Source organism: Leptinotarsa decemlineata, unplaced genomic scaffold, assembly GCF_025532065.1.
Source record: "Leptinotarsa decemlineata unplaced genomic scaffold, Ldec_3_MD MMD2_tig00026358_RagTag_RagTag, whole genome shotgun sequence".
Taxonomy (NCBI): domain Eukaryota; kingdom Metazoa; phylum Arthropoda; class Insecta; order Coleoptera; family Chrysomelidae; genus Leptinotarsa; species Leptinotarsa decemlineata.
In genome coordinates, this window is record NW_027412703.1 from 6568638 (window position 1) to 6590778 (window position 22141).

Genomic DNA, 22141 nt, shown 5'->3' on the forward strand with positions numbered 1-22141 from the left:
CATCTTCGTTTGACTTATACAGGTAACAGATTCATTGTCCTTTATTAGATATAACAGATGTTGCCAAATGGTGAAATAGAAACGAATCCCTTTAAATGTTGAATTCATTATTTCATTTTTTTTTTTTAAGTATTTAAATAATTTTTTAAAGAAAAAGGTTGAAATGATAAGTTCAAAATGCGTTGTTTTAAAGCTCTTTTATGAAAACTACTTGATTTTCGTCAGAAGGAACATTCTCCATTATCAAGAAAAGCATGAAAAAGGTAACTTAGAGTGAACCAAGTAAATTAAACAATTAAACATAAAACACACATTTGTTCATAGTTTTCCTCTTACCTACTCACTACTAACAACTACAAAAACTCCCTATAATACACATATCATCAACTATTCTTGATAAAACTAACAATTTTGAAAGGCAACTGGTTTCTGTGTTCACTTCATTTTTATTCTCTTCAACTGAAGTGTCATTTGGCATAGGCCAATAACCCAGGTCCTTCCTTCATCAAATTGAAAGAATATTGAAAATCAAAAAGACGCACTTGATTTGACTGTGTAGAGTCGCCGTGGAACAGTTCGGTTGTCTCTGAATAAGTTGATAATTTTTTACCTTTGTAAAACAACAAAAACATTTTATAGTTTGAATAAAACGTGTGTACATATAAGAAGTTCACTAATAACAGTCTGTAATGTTCCTAATACAAATCATAATACTTACTGAAATGGACACGAGTGAAACCAACCTCATGGATATCTCTGACTACAGGGGTACTCGAAATGAACTACAGAGTAACATTCCCTCAATGAACCCACAACCCCAAACTTATTCAACAGTTACACAGAGCTTCAGATTTTCCTCGAGAGAGCAAGCCATTATTTTTCCCTCCATTGAAGGGGTGAGAATTCAAGGTTATGTACTCGCTCTTGGAAACAAAGTACAACCAAAAGACATAATATTCTCCTCTAAAATATCAAACAATAGAGTTTGCATTTATCTGTCCAGCCAAAACGTAGTCGATACTTTCATGATTCAAGGCAGTGAAATTGTGATTAACGACCAGCGTTTTAAAGCCCGCAGATTGATAACTCCTGTAACACGTCCAATATTATTAAATGTCTGTCCAACAATACCACACCTTGTGGTTGAAAATAGTCTCAGAGATCTTGGCATTACAATTGTCTCTCCCATTACTTTCCTTAGAATCGGAATATCCCAACCAGAATACAGTCACATACTCAGTTTCAGAGGGCAGAGGCAACAACTTGAAAATTCCGTCGAAAATCTCATTGCTCCAGCCAAAGAGCTTTTCGAAAAAAACAAATCCTCAAACATGCTCGACTTCAACCACATGGTCAGCTTTTTAGAAAACTCTTTCGGGTCATCAGATCCTTTGAATGTGGCAAGAGATCAAACCAACGACATACATACCCTATTAGCAACTCTATTAAAAATGTACCCGACCCTGACAGAGAGAAGTATTAAAATGAAAATCACAAAAATTCGAAAAAAGATTCTGAAACAGCTCAACCAGGAACTTGAAACCAGTTCCAGCCTAACATTACCAGAAAATGATAGTGAATTATTCCAGGAAACCTATTAAAACAGCATATCTAACTATAATACCATACATATCATAAGCATTCATATTACAATGGAACATAAATGGGGTCTATCCCCATATGGAGATGCTCCAACTTCTGGTCAATGAAGTACAACCTATTGTAATTTGTCTCCAGGAAAGTAACTTCAAAAACGATCGTACCTATAAAGTAAAAAACTACAATTCATGTCATAAAATCAGAAATCACACAGTAAGAGCCGCTGGTGGCGTTAGCATATACACCAGAAACTCAGTTAATACAGAAGAAGTTGCCCTAATCACCAACCTGGAGGCCATTGCAGTAATAGTGAAAACTCCGCAGGAAATGTGCATCTGCAACATATGTATCCCACCAGACCAAGATATTGATATATCAGAATTGATTTCAATAACTAACCAACTACCAAAACCATATGTAGGTATAATTTTGGGTGAATTCAACTCTCATAATACCATATGGGGATGTTCTTAAACAAATCAGAAAGGTATTGAACTGGAAAAATTCATTAATATATCCAATTCGATGTTACTGAATACCGGAGAAAAAACTAGGTTCAACTCCCTGGCAGGTAATCATTCAGCTATTGACCTATCCTTTTGTTACACATCACTCTTCAATAAACTCTCCTGGGAGGTATTACCTGACTTATATGATAGTGACCACTTTCCAATCAGAATAAATAACTCTCCAACGCAGCTGACAAGACAAGAATTCCGTCCAAAATGACGACTCAAAGATGTGGATAGCCAAAAATGGGCCCTATACAGTGACCTGGTGGAATCAAGAATACACGACATAACGAATATTTCCCTAGACGAAATCAACCATGTTGTAGCAACTTTCACAGGTATCATTACAGAGGCCGCAACCATAGCCATCGGAAAAACCTCCGAGATTAAGAAACATCACCCTGTACCTTGGTGGAACGAGAATTGTCAGAAAGCAATAAAGGAAACCAAACGAGCTTTCAATAAACTCAAAAAGATTTCACTATTGAAAACAAGATCGAATTCAACAAACTTAGAGCTTACAAAAAATATATCATTAAAAAAGGAAACGTGAATCATGGGTAAGTACGTCTCCACTTTAAAACATTCTACGCCACTAATTACGAAATACCTTATCTTATGACCTTAATAAAATATATGACCAAGAATTCCTTCAATTGAAAAAAACAACCGAAAACAATATTCTTCAAATAGATGCTGATAATGAACACCCAGTAAACTCAAAAATCACAATGGATGAACTAGAAAACGTCCTCTCTAATTGCAGCAACTCATCAAGTGGACCAGATGATATTCCCTATATATTTCTAGCCAAACTTCCTCCAGAAGGAAAGACATTTCTATTGGAGATATATAATACAATATTTACCTCAAGACAGTTTCCGAGCAAATGGTTGGAAGCCATTGTATTACCTTTCTGCAAACCAAATAAACCACCTTCCGATCCTACCTCATATAGGCCAATATCCTTGACTTGTACCATATGCAAACTTTTGAATTTTGAATGCTAGATTGCAATTTTTTCTAGAACAAAAAAATCTCATTACCCCACACCAGAGCGGATCCCGAGAACATCGCTCCACTAATCCACCTAATCAACCTCCACGCGGTCATTTCTGAATCCTTTGCAAACAAACGAAAGCTTATTGAAGTATTTTTTGACATAGAAAAAGCTTTTGACTCAGTATGGAGACGAAATGTACTGAATGAACTAACTGGCTATGGAATTCAAGGAAATATGATAGCCTTCATCTCTAACTTTCTAAATAACCGGTAATGACTGAATGCACAGTAAGAGTCAACAGGATATTATCGGATTCAAAGATACAAGAAAATGGCATCCCTCAAGGAACATCTCTTAGTGTTACACTGTTTCTTGTAGCTATGAACAACATTCTCAAAGACATCAAAATGCCAGTGAAGGCCAACCTTTATACAGATGACTTATAGTCTTGTACGCTAGTGGAAAAAATACCAAAACAATATGCAACCCTCTACAGCAAGCAATAAACGTCTTACAAACAGTGTCCCGACACTCAGGATTCCGCTTTTCTTCGAGCAAATCTGAAGGTATGACCTTTTCAAAACAAACTGATGGCAGCATTCCAGTCCTCACTCTGAACGGGAAGCAGTTGAGCTTCACTGATAGGATTAAATTTCTTGGTCTGATTTTTAATAACAAAATGAAGTGGAATCAGCATATCTATTTCCTCAGAAGGTCTTGCACGAATGGTCTCAATTTAATAAGGGTAGGTAGGTAGGTAGGTAGGTAGGTCTGAAGTAAGTGGGTCTATTCGACCCTCCACCGCAACCCATAAGAGTTAATTGTGGCTCACACCTATTCACACTCGGCCAAATAAACCCAGCTTCTTAACGAAGCCGATTAGTTTGTATGGTGAGTGGTCTTTCAGGTCAGATGGTGAGAGTACGGATCTGCCGAACTCAAAAACCTGATTAGGTCCCCAGCGGGGCAGGCACAAAGTATATGCTCTGCAGTTTCATCATTTTCCAGACAGAGACGACACACACTGTCTTCCGACAGTCTCTGCATGTGATGATTCAAATGACAGTGACCTGTAAGGCCTGTTAGACATCGTAGTTCATCCCTACTGTAGTCCAACAACTGTTTGGAATCAAACTTCGAAGGGTGAATAAACGGCTTGGAGTGAGCCATTCCTGGAAGATGCTACCAGAAGTCCATAACTATTCTTGCCATCCAGGTGTTCAGTGTTTGTTTGGCAAAGCCCAAAGCGATACGAATGACAGGTTCTGGCCCAATGAAGCCGCTTGCAGTACCCTCCTTTGCAAGAGAGTCAGCAGCCTTATTGCCTTCCAGGCCAGTATGGCAGGAATCCAAACCAGAGACAATCTGTTTAGTCTTCCTATCGAGGAGGGTCTTTTTTTGGCAGTTTGCTACCAATTTAAACGTTGCTCGGTAGGAGCCAAGAGCTTCCAACGCCGCTTGACTGTCCGAGAATATTTTTATTGACTTGTGAGTGAGGTTGGATTTGTCCAATCTCTCCGCACACAATTCAATAGCGTAAATTTCCGCTTGAAATACAGTCGCATAAGTTCCTAGACAGGTAGATAACTCTGTTCTGGGTCTGCGATTGAAAACACCTGCACCAAAACCAGAAGGTGTTTTTGATCCATCTGTGAACCAACAACTATCTGCTCTCAATATTTCCTTCTCCCGCAGGATCCAGTCCTCTCTACTCGGGAATAGTACTTTATAAGACAGTTCTTAGTTTACAGTTGGAGGCATAAAGTCAGAGAAACATGTCGAGAGGATGTAGATCTAGAAGAATCTCCATGGCCACTGATGGTGTGGTACTGATGGCACCACTGATAGCCAGACAAGCCTGTCTCTGTAAGCCAGAGAGCCTCGCTTGGGCCGTTTTCTGTAAAGCCTTCGGCCACCAAGCAATTGCACCATAAGTGATCATTGATCTGACAATCATCACATGAATCCAATGGATTTGTTTGGGACCTAAATCCCAACTTTCACCACAAATCCTTCAACATGTCCATAGAGACAGTCTGGCTTTGTGTAAAACTTTTTCCAAGTGAGCGTTCCAGGTGAGTCTTTTATCAAGGACAATGCCAAGATATTTCACCTCCGTTCCAAATGGAATGACCACACCATTGAGGGTAAGTGGCGTTAGCTCGTCCAATTTCCTTCTCTTGGTGAAGGGGATTCACACAGTTTTGCTGGGGTTGACAGACATCTGCTCCCTCAGGCACCAACTGTGAACAACGTCCAACGCGCTTTGGAGGATATTACAAGCTACCCTTTCCGACGTGGACCTTGCCAAGATGACAAGATCATCTGCATGAGCTTGCAGATCAACTATCCACCAGAAGCGACCCCAGAAGGGGAGATAGTACCCCATCATCATATGGAATTCCTCAGAAGGTCTTGCACGAATGGTCTCAATTCAATAAGGGTCTAGCCAATACTTCCTGGGGGGGCAAAAAATACAATTTTGTTGAACCTTTATCGAGCCTTAGTACGATCCAAACTGGACTATGGATCTATAGTCTTTTTAACAGCAAAGAAATCTGTTCTGAAAGCGATTGATATCATTCATCACACACCCATCAAAATTGCTATGGAGGCGATTTGTACCACTCCGGTAGAGAGCCTATTTGTAGAAGCAGGAGAACAACCCCTCGAGCTCCGTCGCCAATACCTAACATTGAAGTACCTATGCTGCCAGAATATCAGCCAATACATATAATCCTACATATCGAAATACTTTCTCAAACCGATAGGTACGCACGCATTTTCCCACAAAACAAAGCCATGCCCACACCACTTATGCCCAAATCAATAAAATCGTTATTGCTTAATTTAACTTCCGTAACACCTACCCTATTAATATTCAAATTCCACCTCCCTGGACGATTGATCTTCCCAAGTGCAATGCTCAATTGATCGCTCTTTCGAAACATAATACATCGTCAGCTGTTATACAGTTATAGAGAAATCATTCTGAGTTAGTCGCCTCAAAATACCAATCTTTCAACCACATATATACAGACGCTTCCAAAACAAATGATGGGGTTGGTGCAGCAGTTATAACGAACACGACAAATTATACTTACCGCCTACCACCTGCTTCCAGTATCTACACAGCTGAACTTCACGCCATTAAAACTGCTCTAGTACACTGCAATAGAACCGAAGGCTCGGACTCGCTTATTTCAATACAAGGACTTCAACAACTATACCCCAAAAATGCCATTCTTCTTCGAATCAAAAGAGAACTTATAGAACTAACCAACAACAAAAAAAGAGTGGAAATAGTCTGGGTACCATCTCACACAGGCATTAAAGGCAACGAAATCGCTGACGCAGAAGCTAAAGCTTCCATTACAAATCCAGGAACAAATCAAAACTCCCAGGTTCCACACGTAGATCTATATAACGACATAAAAAAACTTATATTCAAACGATGGAAAGAACGGTGGAGCTTCTTAACCCCCAATAAACTCAGAGATATCAATCCAAACCTAGTTATTAACAACTACCGCCATCTCAGTCGTAGACAGCAAGTCATTCTCACCCGACTACGCATTGGCCACACCCGGTATACTCATCTACATTTAATCAAGAAACACCCAACCGATGCCTCAACTGCAACGTTGATCTAAGTGTTAAGCACATTAACATGGACTGTCCCAGCTACCAAAACGAAATACTTATATCCGGTTCAGGAAATGAATACTCCAGTATCCTAGATATCAAGAATATAGATTCACTGTTGTGTTTTTTGAAATGTATCAAAATTTCTAACATAATATAGAATATAAAACATCTTATTGTTCCACCGCTAATAACCTAGCTGGCTGATGCGGTATAATTGAAATAAAAAAAAAACAACATACTTATAATCAGGAACTGAGGTCCCATTTCACATCAAACAGTGCATTTATCGTGAGAGAACACAAAAGTGTATTCAACTCATAATCCCAAAAACGAATCCGGTCATCTTCGTTTTCTACAATCACCCAATAATTTTTTTTTAATTGATGTGGATGATTTGATTATTTGAAAAAATGTATGGTTATAGTTTATAGTGTTAACCGCTGTCTAAAATTCTGGTTAGATAAAGAAGAGAGAAGTGGTTATTTTTGGAACATATCTCCATCCATCCATTCATAACCACATAACTGATTGGAACATAAATTTTAAAAGTAAAATTGGGTGAAATCACAGATGGTCTGTGGGTGAAATGCAATAGTGATATTCACGCACGGAAGCAATAGCTAAGATAACCTAGACAGAGAGAGAGAGATAAATATTATGAGTTATGGTGGTAATATTTTGGTTAATTCCTTGGACAAGTCAACAAATAAAGTCGAATCGAATTTAAAAATAGACTTGAGTAGAATGTTTTATTTTTTAGTGAAATCCATCATACTGGCGACACTTATTCAAGGACAAGGGAGTCAGTTGAAAACAAATCAAGTAAGCCTGCCATTTGCCATTAATTTAGTAATTTCAGATTGAAAATGTATTATTGCAAAGTGTTATACCATATAAATAGGTAACAGTAAACCATGAATTTAATACTTGTCAGAAAATAGATCCAAGAATTAATTGATGAATGCACTCTCAAGTGCTGCCATAGTGTTTTCAAGAGATTTGTATTTTTCATTATATATGAAAAATGTTAACTGAACATTCATCATAAATTAGCATTACCATTGACTTAAGAAAGTGGTCATGAATTTTGAATGAGTTTTTGTTGTTGCCTGAGAGCCATCTGACTTGTTCATTTCCTCTTGAGTTTCTGAAAACCCTGCAGCCTCATGGGCTATTGCTTTTTTCATGACAATATTTTTTGTACTAGTGTGTACATTAATTCTTTCGGAGGATCAAACTTGGTCCATTAATTTTTCTTATATTCATTAATAATCTAACTCAAAATATAAAGTACTCTGAGTGTCTCTTATTCGCGGATGACCTTAAATTTTGTAGATAGATCAAAACTTACAAGATTGTGTCAAACTACAAGAGTACATCAATAGTGATTATCGATGGAGTGTGAAAAATGATCTTCCGTTCAATATATCCAAATGTTCTGTCCTGTCTTGTACCCGAAAACTAAATAAGACACTATACAATTACTTAATGAATGGTTTTGAATTATCCATGGTAGAGACTGTCAAAGATTTAGGTATATACTATAACTCCACACTCTCGTACAAACGCCATTTGGATTACATAGCATCTCAGGCACTAACAATGATGGGATTTATAATGAGACAAAGTGCACATTTCAATGCTATTAAAGTGATTACTACACTTTATAATAGTTTGGTCAGACCTAAACTTGAATATGGGGCTGTAGTATGGCATCCTTCCTATATTGTTCATAAAAATAGATTAGAAAAAATTCAAAACAGATTTCTGAGATTTTTATATTACTAGAAATATAAAGTATACCTGGATTATAATACAATTAGAACAGTAGCACTAAGAAATGAATTTAAAATACCCAGTCTAGAAAATAGAAGACAGGCAAGTATAGTGTTAATGTGTTATAAAATATATAAAAAAATTAGAACTATCCCAATCTCAAATCTTTACTGAAAGAGAGAATTCCCAAAAGAACAACAAAACTCATTCAATTCTTTGATGTACCATATGTATCAACAAATAACTGTTCACCTATCATTACAATGATCAAAATAACAACTTCCTGTTAATGTCAGATATCAACTTTGTTCTTCCTCCCAAACAATTTTATAGTGGTGTAAAAAATACTTTTCAAGTTTAGAATAACTATGTTTTTTCCTTCCATTCGGCTTTATGTAGTAACTACTCGAAGATACAATGTAACTGTATTCACGTATAAAAAATATTAGAATTCTATTTATGATTTAGACTGTATTGACATTTTCATAAGAATAATTATTTTCATGTAATGAGGTTTTTACCTGTTTGAAAATAAATAAATAAATTTGCTATATTTCTCTGGACATAATTTGCGATGTCCCAAAATCACTTGCCTTCTGTAATCCAGTACCTGACATTTGCATAAAACATGAGCTATATCTGTGCTGCAGCTGATGTGTCCGTTATATATCACTATTTTGTTCAGGTGTGCTCTGAATATACAGTGTCCTGTGAGTAGTCTCTAACTCTGCGTCTATCCCTGCTCACTTGAAGCACTTCGATACTTTCTCAAACAGACTATCTATGAAGAGTTTTCTGTGTATATTATGTTTCTTATTAACCCATTTCTTCATTTGGTTACTTACCATAAATTTGACTACCCCACAGCTTTGTCAGAGCTAAATATGGAGTTGATTGTACTTGTGATTCCCGAGTGAACTGTCACTCAGTATAGACTCAATCCATTTTGTTTCTCCAGTTTCTTCAGTTTTTCGTAGCATTCCCAGACTAGTCTCGATATCTTGTTTCGTGATTTTCCTTCAAGACTCAAACTAATGAAATCTATTTATAAAATAGGGGACTCTGAACTTATCAAAAACCATCGACCTATATCAAATCCTACTTTGCAATTACGCGATTGAGGTATGAACTTCTTGGGACTATTCTGATCCAAGTTTAGCATTAGTATATTCTGCATTATCATTTCACATCATGTTATGGGAAAATGCTACAGAAATAAATAGGATATTTATTACACAAAAACTTATTGTTCAATTGATGTTCAAAATGAAACGGCGTGATTCTTGCAGGAAAATTCTCAAGAGTAAAAAGATTTTGACAGTTTATTGCATCTACGTATATAAATGTTACTTGCACATTAAAAAACTTGAAAATTAATTGGAAAACATTTACCACCATCAATATTGCAATAGAAATGCTACTAATTTAATAACGACAACTGACAGAACATCCACATTAGAAAAATTGCCAACTTATGCTGGTTTAAAAGTATATAAAAACTCCCTGATCTAATAAAAGCCTGAAATACTCTTAAATTCATAAAGTCACTGAAATATCTGTTATTGGTTAAAGCTTATTATACATTACAAGAATATTTGATGATTGAGTTTTCTTTCTTCTACAAATATCTTGATAAGTTTTGCCAAATTGTTTGAGCTAACTATGTGTAATAATATTACCAATTTCCTATATAAATGAAACGTATTTAGCAATAACCAACACGGGTACCTAAGAGAAGATCAGTTCACAGTGCAATATCTTAGTTTACTCATAATATAAGAAACTTATTGGAAAAAAAAAACTATTTAGCACTTGTTATGTTCTTAGATTTGTCAAAGACATTTGTCTACTTGAACTACGAGGTACTCATGAAAAAACTGAAACTACATGGGATAACCAGAAATTCAGTAAGATGGATTGTCGTCAACTAATATTAACAAACATTGTCTATATAAATCTGAGAATATTATAGTGAGAGTAGAAATACCCCAAGGATGTGTTGCTGGGCTCACCGTTATTTATTACACGGATCAACACAAAATTTGACTTTAACTTTGAAACATTGAATTTCAATTCTTTAGGTCGTAATTAGACGAAAAAAACATACACTGCATGAAAAAGTTTGCTTTTTTATTTAGGAAAATGTTTGAACGGTATTTTTCAAAATCTGTGGTTTTGATTTTTAATTGAAAATGAAAGCATTTAAATAAACAGTTTCATCATTTTTATTAAGTTATACTATCAAAATAACTCACAAAAAAGTAGAAAATAATTTAAAAGCCAAACGGATGCTAGGGCTCATCTATCGTAACCGCATACTTCAAATCTCGGCTGGAATATGCCTCCCTTATATGGTCACCCATATACAATGTCCACATAAACAAAATCGAGTCTATACAAAGAGGCTTCATGAAATATATTACAAGCTAGAAAGAGTTTCCCCTGAACAAGACATTGACAACAACAGAATACTACTGAATAAATTTAATCTGTTATCCCTTCAAAACCGAAGAACCTACTACTCTATAATTTTCATTTATAAACTAGTGAATAATCTGATTGACTGTCTCAAACTACTCTCCCACTTCAACTTTCATGTTCCACGAATCAATTCTAGAAATGAACTGACTTTTTATCTACCAAATTCTAGAACAAACATATTACTCAAGTCAAGTCAAGTCAAGTTGTTGCAATGAGCAAACTTTACAATCAACTCTGTGAAAATCTCGACATTTATTATGAACCTATTGGTCAAGTTAATAACCATGTTAAGAAATTTTTAGACTCTAGTCAAAATACATGAGCCCAAATTGAAAGTTACTCTACTCTATATATATATATATATATATATATATATATATATATATATATATATATATATATATATATATATATATATATATATATATATATATCTATATATACTCTATATATATATATATATATATATATATATATATATATATATATATATAGAGTATATATAGATATATATATATATATATATATATATATATATAGATATATATATATATATATATATATATATATATATATATATATAGAGTATATATAAATATATATATATATATATATATATATATATATATATATAGAGTATATATAAATATATATATATATATATATATATATATATATATATATATATATATATATATATATATATATATATATATATCTATATATATATATATAAAACTGTAACATGCTTGCTAATGATATTGATATGTCTTGTTATTGGGATTTATTCCTATTTAGACATTAAACAATTTTTTTTTGTCAAGTGCACACTTTTTACTTTTTCTTTCATGTTCATAGGTACTATCTCTCAATAAACCCCAAATATAGTCTCCCATCATGTTCAAAAGCTTCTGAGGCTTGATCCAGTTTTGTAACAAATTGTTTCATCAACCCTAACTTGATGTGCAGAGGTGGCATTAACACTTTTTCCGCTTCAATAATTGGGCTCAAATTTTACGTTTTCTTTCCAAACACAAAGTTCTGTTCTTACAGGCCATGACCGTTGAGTATAATGCTTAGCAACCGCTCTGCTATCCCATAAGCACAAATAACACGGATACTTTGTATATCCTCTATGAGGTCCCATCGAAAATTCCACCATTTTAAAATCTCCAATCAGCTGCCAGTTATACTTTACACATTCAAGCAAAATTTTAACACTTTCATAATTTTCTTTAAGATGTACTGAGTGAGCGATTGGAAGAGATGGGAATTCATTTCCGTTGTGTAATAAAACAGCTTTTAAGATTTTTGTGATGCTGTCAATGAATAAACGCCCTTCGCTAGGAACAGAAGGTATGCCAATTTCTTCAAACATACATTTCATGTCATTGCAAAAACAAAGTCCATCTTTTGTGAAAAATGTTGAGAATGTTTCATACCTTGCCCGCTGATCCGTGATATTAATATCATCGAGCAAATTCGACTGTTTTGAGCGAGAGCCTAAGAGCTCTGCTTTACTTTTAGCAAATTTTAATCTCTAATCAAATCATTAAAATCTTCTGTAGCGATGAAATGATGTTTTGGTTGTTCTGGTGTCGGTAAAAACTCCTTATCGGAATTACTTTTATGAGAACTAAGAGATGAGCTACTTTTCTTTGATAATTTTTTCGGTGGTTCAGGTACTGGTCGTGTCAGATTGTGTGCGACTGGAGCAGAAGGTTCGATAGGTTCTGCATTGTTACCTCTACGTCTTTTGCTCAGATTCACAATGCAAAAGCAGCAGTCGTTAAAGTGGTCTTTTGGTTCTCGCCAGATTCTTGGTATTGCAAATTTCATAGACCTGTTCTCTCCTCAATACCAACCTAAAATATGGAAATAGAAATTAATATGTCTATTATATTTAATTCACCAAAATATGCTTTGTAGGCTTTACAGAGAACGTAAGATGTATTTAATTAGTATTTTACATCTCGAACTTCAATAAATTGCCCACATGTATAAAAAAATGCATCAGCATCATATTTACACTTTCTAGACATTTTAAGTTATTCTAGATTTGTATAGAACACCTGATCGTTGTTTATCATTCTAGTGCCATCTATCAGCACTGTGTGAACGTTAAAACTCCACTCTGATCGCGCGGTATTTTTAAATGTATTAAAAATGATTTAAAATTTATAAAAAAATCAAAAATGAGTATTATTACTACAACTATTACAAAAGCAAACTCTATACCAAAAAAGGTATTTTCTTTTCATTTTTGTTCATAATTCAGCAGAAAATCACAAAATGAACTTTAGGAAGGATAAAGAGCGAAAATTATTTTGTAGAGTCGTGATGATTACATGAACAATTTATGTAATCATTCCAACATAAATAAATTCATTACAGTTTTTGCCGCTGATCCTAATTTATTGATAGGCAGTGAAATATACATAAGAGTAGTAAAAGGAGGTATGGAAATGTTCAGTGATACAAAAGTGTGGTTCAATAGGTATAGTTTAAATTGAAAGGATCATATTTTAGGAGAGATTAATTTTTGAGAAAGAAAGGTTTTGGCATTTTACTTCTCCATTCTCATACAAAAAATGTGGGAATTTTTCAAAGTTTGTGTCTGAAAGTTACTTCTTTGTATGGTATGCACATCTTTGTAAAGAGTTTATTCTGAAATTATTTGCTTTCTTCATTTTTTGGAAGATTCCTACATTTTTTTGTATAAAGATTAAGAAGTAGAAATCCAAAACGGTTCTTTCCCAAAAATAATCCCTCCTAAAAATATATCCCTTTCAATTTAAACCAGATTCCTATGGCTGGGATTAGATCGAATAATCTGTCATACTGTCATCGATGACATGAGTAGATTCAACTCATTTGTGATATAAGGTCGTAATTTCATGAATAAAGTGAGTGCTTTATCTTGTAATGTTATCCAGATTGCTGAAGACACAGTATAACAAGTGTCTTATTTTGAAACATCAATGTCCGCCATTAAAGATGACAGTATTTCTGTAAGTGAAATTTTACCTCTTTCATACACTATATTGTCCAGAAATTCTGTGAATGATATCTGATTCAATTCCATAACGATGGTTTGGAGGACAAACTGAATATGAAAAAGTGTTTTTTGTATAATTCAATGTACATATAAAAGTAGTTGGCAAAAACATAACAATCTGCACTGACAGCAAATAAACTTGAACAGACAACGTGTTATTTCAGTGCTAGTACTAGAGTGCCACCAAGATTTAGCCAAAGCCTCGGTAGATAATAACATTATCCTGAGGTGGGCACGACAGGAGTGAAGGTAATCGCATTGCCGACTCTTTAGCCAAGGAAGCGGCTGGACTGAGAATTTTAGGACCCAGTGGCACCTACGGCCTGATGACTTCGACAATTGCGGAACTAGCCAAATGTTACACCCATGCTCAATCCCTAAAGATAGGGGATGAAATCAAAGGATGCAATCTTGCCAGGATCACCTTGGGAAGCTGGCGCCGAAGAAATATCTGGCGATGACCAGAAAAAATCTATGCTTAACAGTAGGATTTCTTACTGGCCACTGTCAGCTAAGGAAACACCTCCATGATATGGGGCTAGTGGACACACCTCTGTGCAGGATGTGTGAACAGGAAGATCAGACTGTCAGGCATGTCTTATGCGAGTGCCCGGAGTTATCGTCAATAAGAGAGTGTGTCTTCGGCGAGTCTTGGCCTACACCTGCCAATATAAAGGAGATGTCTCCCAGCGACCTGTCCACCTTCCTGGAAAGGACAGGATGGACGACGACCTAGGAGGACAACTCCTCGGGAGGATGTACAATGGGTCACATGTGGCCTATGTATATGATGTATGTATGATATGATGTATATGGTATCAGCACTCATTTGCTCAAATAATGCGCATCGCTAATCGTTGAATCATTACCATCATAATAAATAAATGTCTTTTTGATGGTTTTTTTCCATCAGTGTTCAAACCAGCCAAAGTTCTAGCTATATTCAAGAAGGGAGATGAAAAATTACCTGAGAATTATAGACAAATTCACATATTGCCCACCCTATCCAAAGTAATGGAAAAAGCTATTTCAGTACAGTTTAGTAACTACATGGAAAGCAATAATTTCTTACATAATCATCAATTTGGGTTTAGGAAAGGTAAAAGTGCCATAGACGCTATAAACAAATTAGGTAATAACATTATTGAAGCTTTTCAAAATAAACAATCCTGTTTAACTATCTTCATAGATATGTCGAAGGCTTTCGATTGTGTCAGTCATGATAGACTGTTGGAGAAATTAGAATGGTATGGCATAAGAGGAATTCCCAATAAAATAATTGAATCATATTTAGCTAACAGAACACAAAGAGTTTACAATAACAATATGATAAGTCAAGAACGTATTATCAAAAGGGGAGTCCCACAAGGATCCATACTGGGATCTTCCATGTTCCTAATTTAGGCTAATGATTTACCTTCATATATGCATCTTAAACTTGCATTACTGACAAAATTATACGCTGACGACACGTCATTTTCTGTACATATAGATAGAACCCGTGATGTTGATAACATATCGGCAAATATTTGTGCCTCTGCTAAACAGTGGTTTAACTCCAATGAACTGTATATGAATGAAACAAAAACAGAAATTTGTGTATTTTCACACTATCGCAATGATGCCATTTCTACATCAGAAAGTATAAAATTTTTGGGAGTTCTTCTTGACTCGTCTCTTGCCTGGACCACTCACATCAGTAATCTTTGCAACAAACTAGCAAAATCTGTTTATGTCATTAGGCGAATAGCTACAACGGCTGGTCAGAAAGCAGCTCTAATGACATACTACGCCTTGTTCCACTCAGCCATGAGTTATGGATTGCTGTGTTGGGGTAATGCAAGCTACAAGAGTATTTGTCTTGCAAAAAGCTGCTGTTCGTAGCATTGTAAAAGCTGAATATAATGAACACTGTAAGCCCTTGTTTGAGAATACAGGAATCATGACTATTCTCACAAATTATCTTTGACAATGTTCTGCATGTCAAAGAAAATATCACACACTTACAAAACACTCGGATATTCACTCCTACAAAACACGCAATGGAAATAATATTGTGCCCCTCTTAAGAACATTGGATAAAAGCAAATCAATTGGCATCACTTGCTTCAATTTACTTCCTGAAAAAATCAAACATCTGACACTCAGACTTTTCAGAAATACAGTGAAAAAACTTCTCACTAAAATGAGCCTGTATACTCTGAGTGAGTTCAATGTTACTCTTAAGGATTCGCTTGGAGATAATGTATCTGTGCAATGTAATAGGTGACTTGTCCAAAATATTTGTATTTTTTATGGGCGCAATAAGTTTTATTCTATTGTAAGTGCTGAGGGCTTACACTAATTCACTATTCAAGAATAACAACGAGTAGGTAGCTCATATAAAAACTGTACTGTAAAAACCTTTGTTTTTATTTATGATCTGCTTCCTGCTGATTGCTCAAACAGGTAAACCTCAGACTATTGGAGAGGATTTAATTTTACCGGCAATAAAAGAAGAATAACTACTATGCTCCATAAACCAGCGACATATATTATCCGAAAAATTCCTTTGAGCAATAGTTCCGTGCAAAGACAAATTGATGAGATGGCTGAAAACATTGAAGAGTCATTGTGCAATCATCTGAAGACTTCCAAATTCTCAATTCAGTTAGATGAGTCCACTTTACCAACCAATGAAGCATTTTTGTTGTCATCCGTGAGGTTTATTAAAAATGAGAAAATATATCAAGAACTACTATTTGCCAGAAATTTAGAGACGGATACAAAAGGAGAAACCATATATGTATAATACACTGGAAAAATGTTGTGGTGAGAAAGAAATTCCACTGAAGAATATATCAGCTGCTACGGATGGCGCTCCGGCTATGACAGGACGTCACAAAGGCTTCATAGTGTATTTAAAAAATAAAGGTCTAGATGTGCTCGCTGTACATTGCGTCATTCATAGGTAACATTTGGTTGCGAAAAATTTGAATGAGAGCTTCTCTCAATCACTGAAATATATCATCAAAGCAGTCTATAAAATCCGAAACAGCTCTATGAATGACAGATTATTTAACCAGCTTTGTGTTGATAATGATGAAGATTTCAATCGATTGCTATTTCACACAGAAGTGCGTTGGTTATCAAGAGGTAACTGTCTGACTCGATTTTACAATATATTTGACTCTGTAATAGAGTTCTTGGAAAACAAAGACAAAGAATTGCACGACAACCTCATCACTTCAAAGAATGAGATTGCGAACTTGACAGACCTGTATAAATTATTTAATGATGTCAATCTCCAACTTCAAGGTGACGACTTGAATTTCATTAAAACAAAAAATGTCATGCTGCTTTTGTAGCCAAAAAATCCAAAACAGCTCTTTAAATGACAGATTATTCATTCAGCTTTGTGTTGCTAATGATGAAGATTTCAATCGATTGCTATTTCACACAGAAGTGCGTTGGTTATCAAGAGGTAACTGTCTGACTCGATTTGACAATCTATTTGACTCTGTAGTAGAGTTCTTACTTGACAGACCTGTATAAATTATTTAATGATATCAATCTCCAACTTCAAGGTGATGACTTGAATTTGGTTAAAACAAAAAAGGTCACTGCTGGTTTTGTAGCCAAATTACTCTTATACAATAATAATAATATAGGCATGCCTATATTATTATATTATATTATAACTCACGTCTGCAGACTCACGTCTGCAGACGTGAGTTTGGCAATTTTCCTAATTTGTCAGCAATATTCTTCAACAACGACGACTTGCTTGTGATTTCGCAGAACGAATCCAGGACATTTTAAAATTTGAAATACCGGACTGGGTGTTGGATCCGTTTTCAAATGTCAACACAGCGGGATCACCCCAGCTGGAAGAAGAACTGATAACGAACGAGGAAATAAAAATAAAATTCAAAAATGGATACCAAGAACAAAAGCCAATCCCGCAATTGTACCCTGGATTGTGGAACATCGTTCAACGATTTTTGATAGCATTCTCATCATCGTATTTGTGTGAACGTGGATTTAGTGCTGTGGCAACGTTGCTAACTAAAAAGAGAAATCGGTTGCAGGTTACAGATTACCGAACGCGGTGGCTTACGGCTGTTTTTGAGTAAATTCAAGCCTGATATTAACAAACTTGTTAAAAATCATCGAATTTATCCTTCACATTAGATTAGTTTTAAAATTCAAATTGAAATGTTTGTTTTAATAACACCATTACAAAATGGTGGTTTACATTACCCTCATCAGAAAGTCTTATTTTCACATAACACACATAATTTAATTATTAAAATAATGATTGCTATTGTGATTCTTAAGATGTAGTAAATTAAAAAAAAATGGGGGGCACTAGAAAATAATTTATTCTCGAAGTGAGCGGTAGACAAAATAAGTTTGAGAACCTCTGATTTAGACAGGGTCTCATTGGTGGTTGTGTGTGATGTACTTCTGTAGTAAAATAAAAAACAATTTACGATATGGTTGATATTGATACCTTTTTCGTTATCCGTTTCGTTTATTATATCAGCGTATACCAAGCTCAATTGATCAAAATCCGTGCAATTCCATAATTTTAAAAATGATTTCGTGTAATATAGTTTGAGATGACATTATTACATTCAAGTCATTTGCTCGACAAAATTTCTAAAATTTTGGATTTGCGTACATTTTATACGATTAAACTTGGTGCCCTCGAGATATACTTAACTCTTAACAACTACTTTTCAGGCTAATAGGCATTGAATTGTATATTACTGACATTTACTGACTGACATAAACAATTATACTATTTGATGTAAGACAAAAAAAAGGAGAAAATAAGTTGAAGAAAAAACAAAATAAAAAATTATGAACTCTACACTGTATTTCTTTAATCCCCCCCCTTTTATTTTTTGAACGGGTCAACTCAAAAAATTGAAATTTGTGATAATGAAATTAATGCATGAATACTTTATTTTGAAGTATAGAAGTTCAAAAAAAATGTATGCAATATCGGGTTGGAGTTTGGGTCCTACAACATTCCTGAATTGATTTATAATTGGCGACTTTAGCCGAACACTACTCTCAATTTAGTGGATGTACTTTCCTGTTTTATGACACAATGATTAGGAAGATAATATGATTCTCGGTTATATCAAGTCCATCAGTAATTTAAATATGACCCATTTCAAGATATTCTTACATAAATTAACGATATTGTTCATGGAAAACGGGTTGCTTTATGAGGCGGCGTTCTAGTGAACAGAAACGAGAAATTGGATAGTCTCGCAATTCAGGAAAAGTAGGATTAGTATATTTGAAATGGAGTGAAACAATATATCGACCTTGTTCTTCACGTAAGACCGTTTCATTAAACAGTTTTTGCATTGTTCCTCTTCAGGACTTCAAGAGTCAACACTCGCGGAAAATTTTCAAGTTCTGAAAAATTTTTAATAATATCTAATGAAATAGCTGATGAGTCACAGAGAAATGAATCTTCCAAAGATGTCTCAGAGACCTTTATTTTTCTCATAAGTATATATCCCAATAAGATGTTAATAGCAATTGGTTTGTCAATGTGTTTCCTTGCACATCCATCTAAAATAATTTGTGAGAATATATTCGTCCCGCCCCGAGTAAAATGTCTACAGCACCCGGACCAGGTCGGTAAGGTGAGACCACGATTCAGATAAAATATGAAAGAAGGGGAGGTTATCATATATGTTTGTCATAACCATTCCAACAGTAAATAATATCGGTGTGTCTCTACTAATAGGTTTAATCGTAAATGTAACAATGCCATTATTCATTCGTGCGTGCTTAGTGCTAATTCTTTCAACTTCAACTGAACATTTCGATATCTTCAGTCACAATGTGTTAAGAGCCCTCCGACTAATGAAGGATGTCATGCTCCCCAAATCACCAAGTGATCATCTTCAAGAGGAAGATCAAACTAGTCATACTTACAAAGCTATCCTTATTCGTACTATAGATACTTGTTCTAGGTACCTGCGTCTTGAGTGTCTTGAATTAATTTCACAATATTGCTTTATCTACTAATCTTGTTGTTGTTAAGTTGTCTAATCTTGATGAACTGAAGTCTATGGAATGGTTTTGTTGCAAAATATGATGGTCGACTGCTGATTTTTCAGGTCTTCCATATTTTTAAGTGTGCTAAGTGGTCCTTATATCTTATTTCAATAGATATTTTTGTCTGTCCATAATATTTTGCATCGCAGTCCTTAATTTAATTTCGTAAATTCAAGACTTTTCCGAAATCTCAACTTTGTCTTTTGGACTTTTCAAAAGGCTCTGTAGCGTATGACTTGTTTTAAAAACCACCTTCATATCTTTCCAGAGTTCTTCGTGTATTGGTGGTATGGAACTGAGTTATATTTATCTTGGTTTTTGTTCTTTCTAAAAGTCGAGATTTCGTTCATTCTTAACCTTCCTTATTATGTCACCTACAATACCCCTCGAGAAACCGTTAGTGGCTGTTATTTCCTGTATTGTACGTTTTTCTTTTGTGAACCTCTCATGTGGTACCTGAGAAAAAACAAAAGACGCACTAGAAAATTTAACCCAGCACGTTTGTGCTATTCACAGTGATGTGAACTGTCAGGAATATACCTGTACGTGCTTGTTTCTTTTCTAAATATATCGTATTCTAACCCTCCATATTGGCTCCTCATTACCAAAACGTCAAGAAATGGAAGTTGTCCTTTATTTTTTACCTCATACATGAATTTTATTGATGGAAATCTATTATTTAAAAAGGAAACAAAGTCCTCAATATTAGGTTTTTGTTATCGAATATCGCGAAAATATCATCCACATACCTTAGCCATATCCTAAAAAAAATACTTTGACTTTTTCTTGGTTTCCATTTCGAATCTGCTCATGAATAGGTTTGCCAAGTAGGGGGACAAGGGGTTACCCATAGCCGTTCCACCCTCCTGTTGTTCATAAAAGCAACAAGCAAAAAGCTACCTGGAACCGGTTTTGTTTCATTCACAAATTAGTGAGAGAAACGAATTCATCAATTTCAACATTATTGAAATTATTTTTCTCTAGTAATTCCCTGAGTTCTGTGGATTTGGGACGCTAGGAAATAAGGAACTAACATTAAAAGGAACATATCATCTTCTTGCAGAACAATGTTTTTTGTATGTTGTATGAACTCTAAGAAGTTTTTTATACTAAAACCTGGTTCCGCAATAGACAAGCTTTCAAATTCCTTAGTGAGTCACTTTGCTATTTGATAGGTAAGTAGGAGATCCAATAGCTGACACGATGGGGCGCATTGATTTTCCCGGTTTGTGGATTTTTGGGAGGCAATATAGTTTTGACACCGTTGGGTTGGAAACTTGTAAGTTCCGTTTCAGTTGAGGGGGAAGTATGTAGTCGCATTTCTTGAGGACGTCTTTCACTTCGGCAATCATCTTTGGTAACGGGTTCCTGGACAATTTCGCATACAGTTCGTTAGTGATGAGAGTATTGACCCTTTCGTAGTAGTCCGATTTATCCAGAATTACTACTTTGTTACCTTTATCGGCTTTCAAATAAAAAAATAAAAAACGTATTTGTCTTTCAATCGTTTGATAAGTTCCTTTTGGTTTTTATCGTCGTTTATTAAATGTTTCCGTTTATCTGTTATCATGTTCCTGGAGATTTGATTCTTGACTTTCTCCCGAACTAGTCCTCTCAAGGAATCGGGCAAATATTGAATCGAACTTACAACACTAGCAAGGATATCCTCAAGAACTTTCTCGGAAGACGGATGAGAGTGTAGAAATAAGTGAACATTATTATGAATAACGATGATGGACCAATACCTAATAGAATACTATATAGCTTGTTAAAATAATATTTTATTTATTAGATTTACATAAGGACACATTCTAAAATTAATTTAAGACTAGTAAATAGGGCAATAATGTGAAATTAATTTTTTATAGCTCATAATATTTTAATTATTAGATTCACCTACAGTGACGGCTCGTGCATTGGAGAACAGGGGTGGCTAAAGTCTTAAAGACTTTTACACGCAGAAAAGCCCGCCGGAGGCGCGAAAATTTTTATGTT

At 35.0% G+C, this 22141-nt stretch overlaps 1 protein-coding gene and 1 pseudogene across 2 annotated transcripts in view; one reads left to right on the plus strand and one right to left on the minus strand.

Annotated features, from left to right (window-relative positions):
• The first annotated feature begins 7275 nt into the window (after window positions 1–7275).
• The window catches only part of LOC111511030 (iso Glutaminyl cyclase), a 28430-nt gene continuing 13564 nt past the window's right edge, over window positions 7276–22141 (plus strand). The window contains exons 1-2 of one of the 2 annotated variants that reach the window (XM_074184621.1): window positions 7276–7432; window positions 7523–7584. In XM_074184621.1, the coding sequence (XP_074040722.1) occupies window positions 7420–7432; window positions 7523–7584 (75 nt within the window). In that variant the 5' untranslated portion in view covers window positions 7276–7419. Of the gene's footprint in view, window positions 7585–22141 lie in introns of both variants that reach the window. The other variant, XM_074184620.1, reaches the window with a different exon arrangement.
• On the minus strand, window positions 11906–13061 carry LOC141486521 (uncharacterized; annotated as a pseudogene).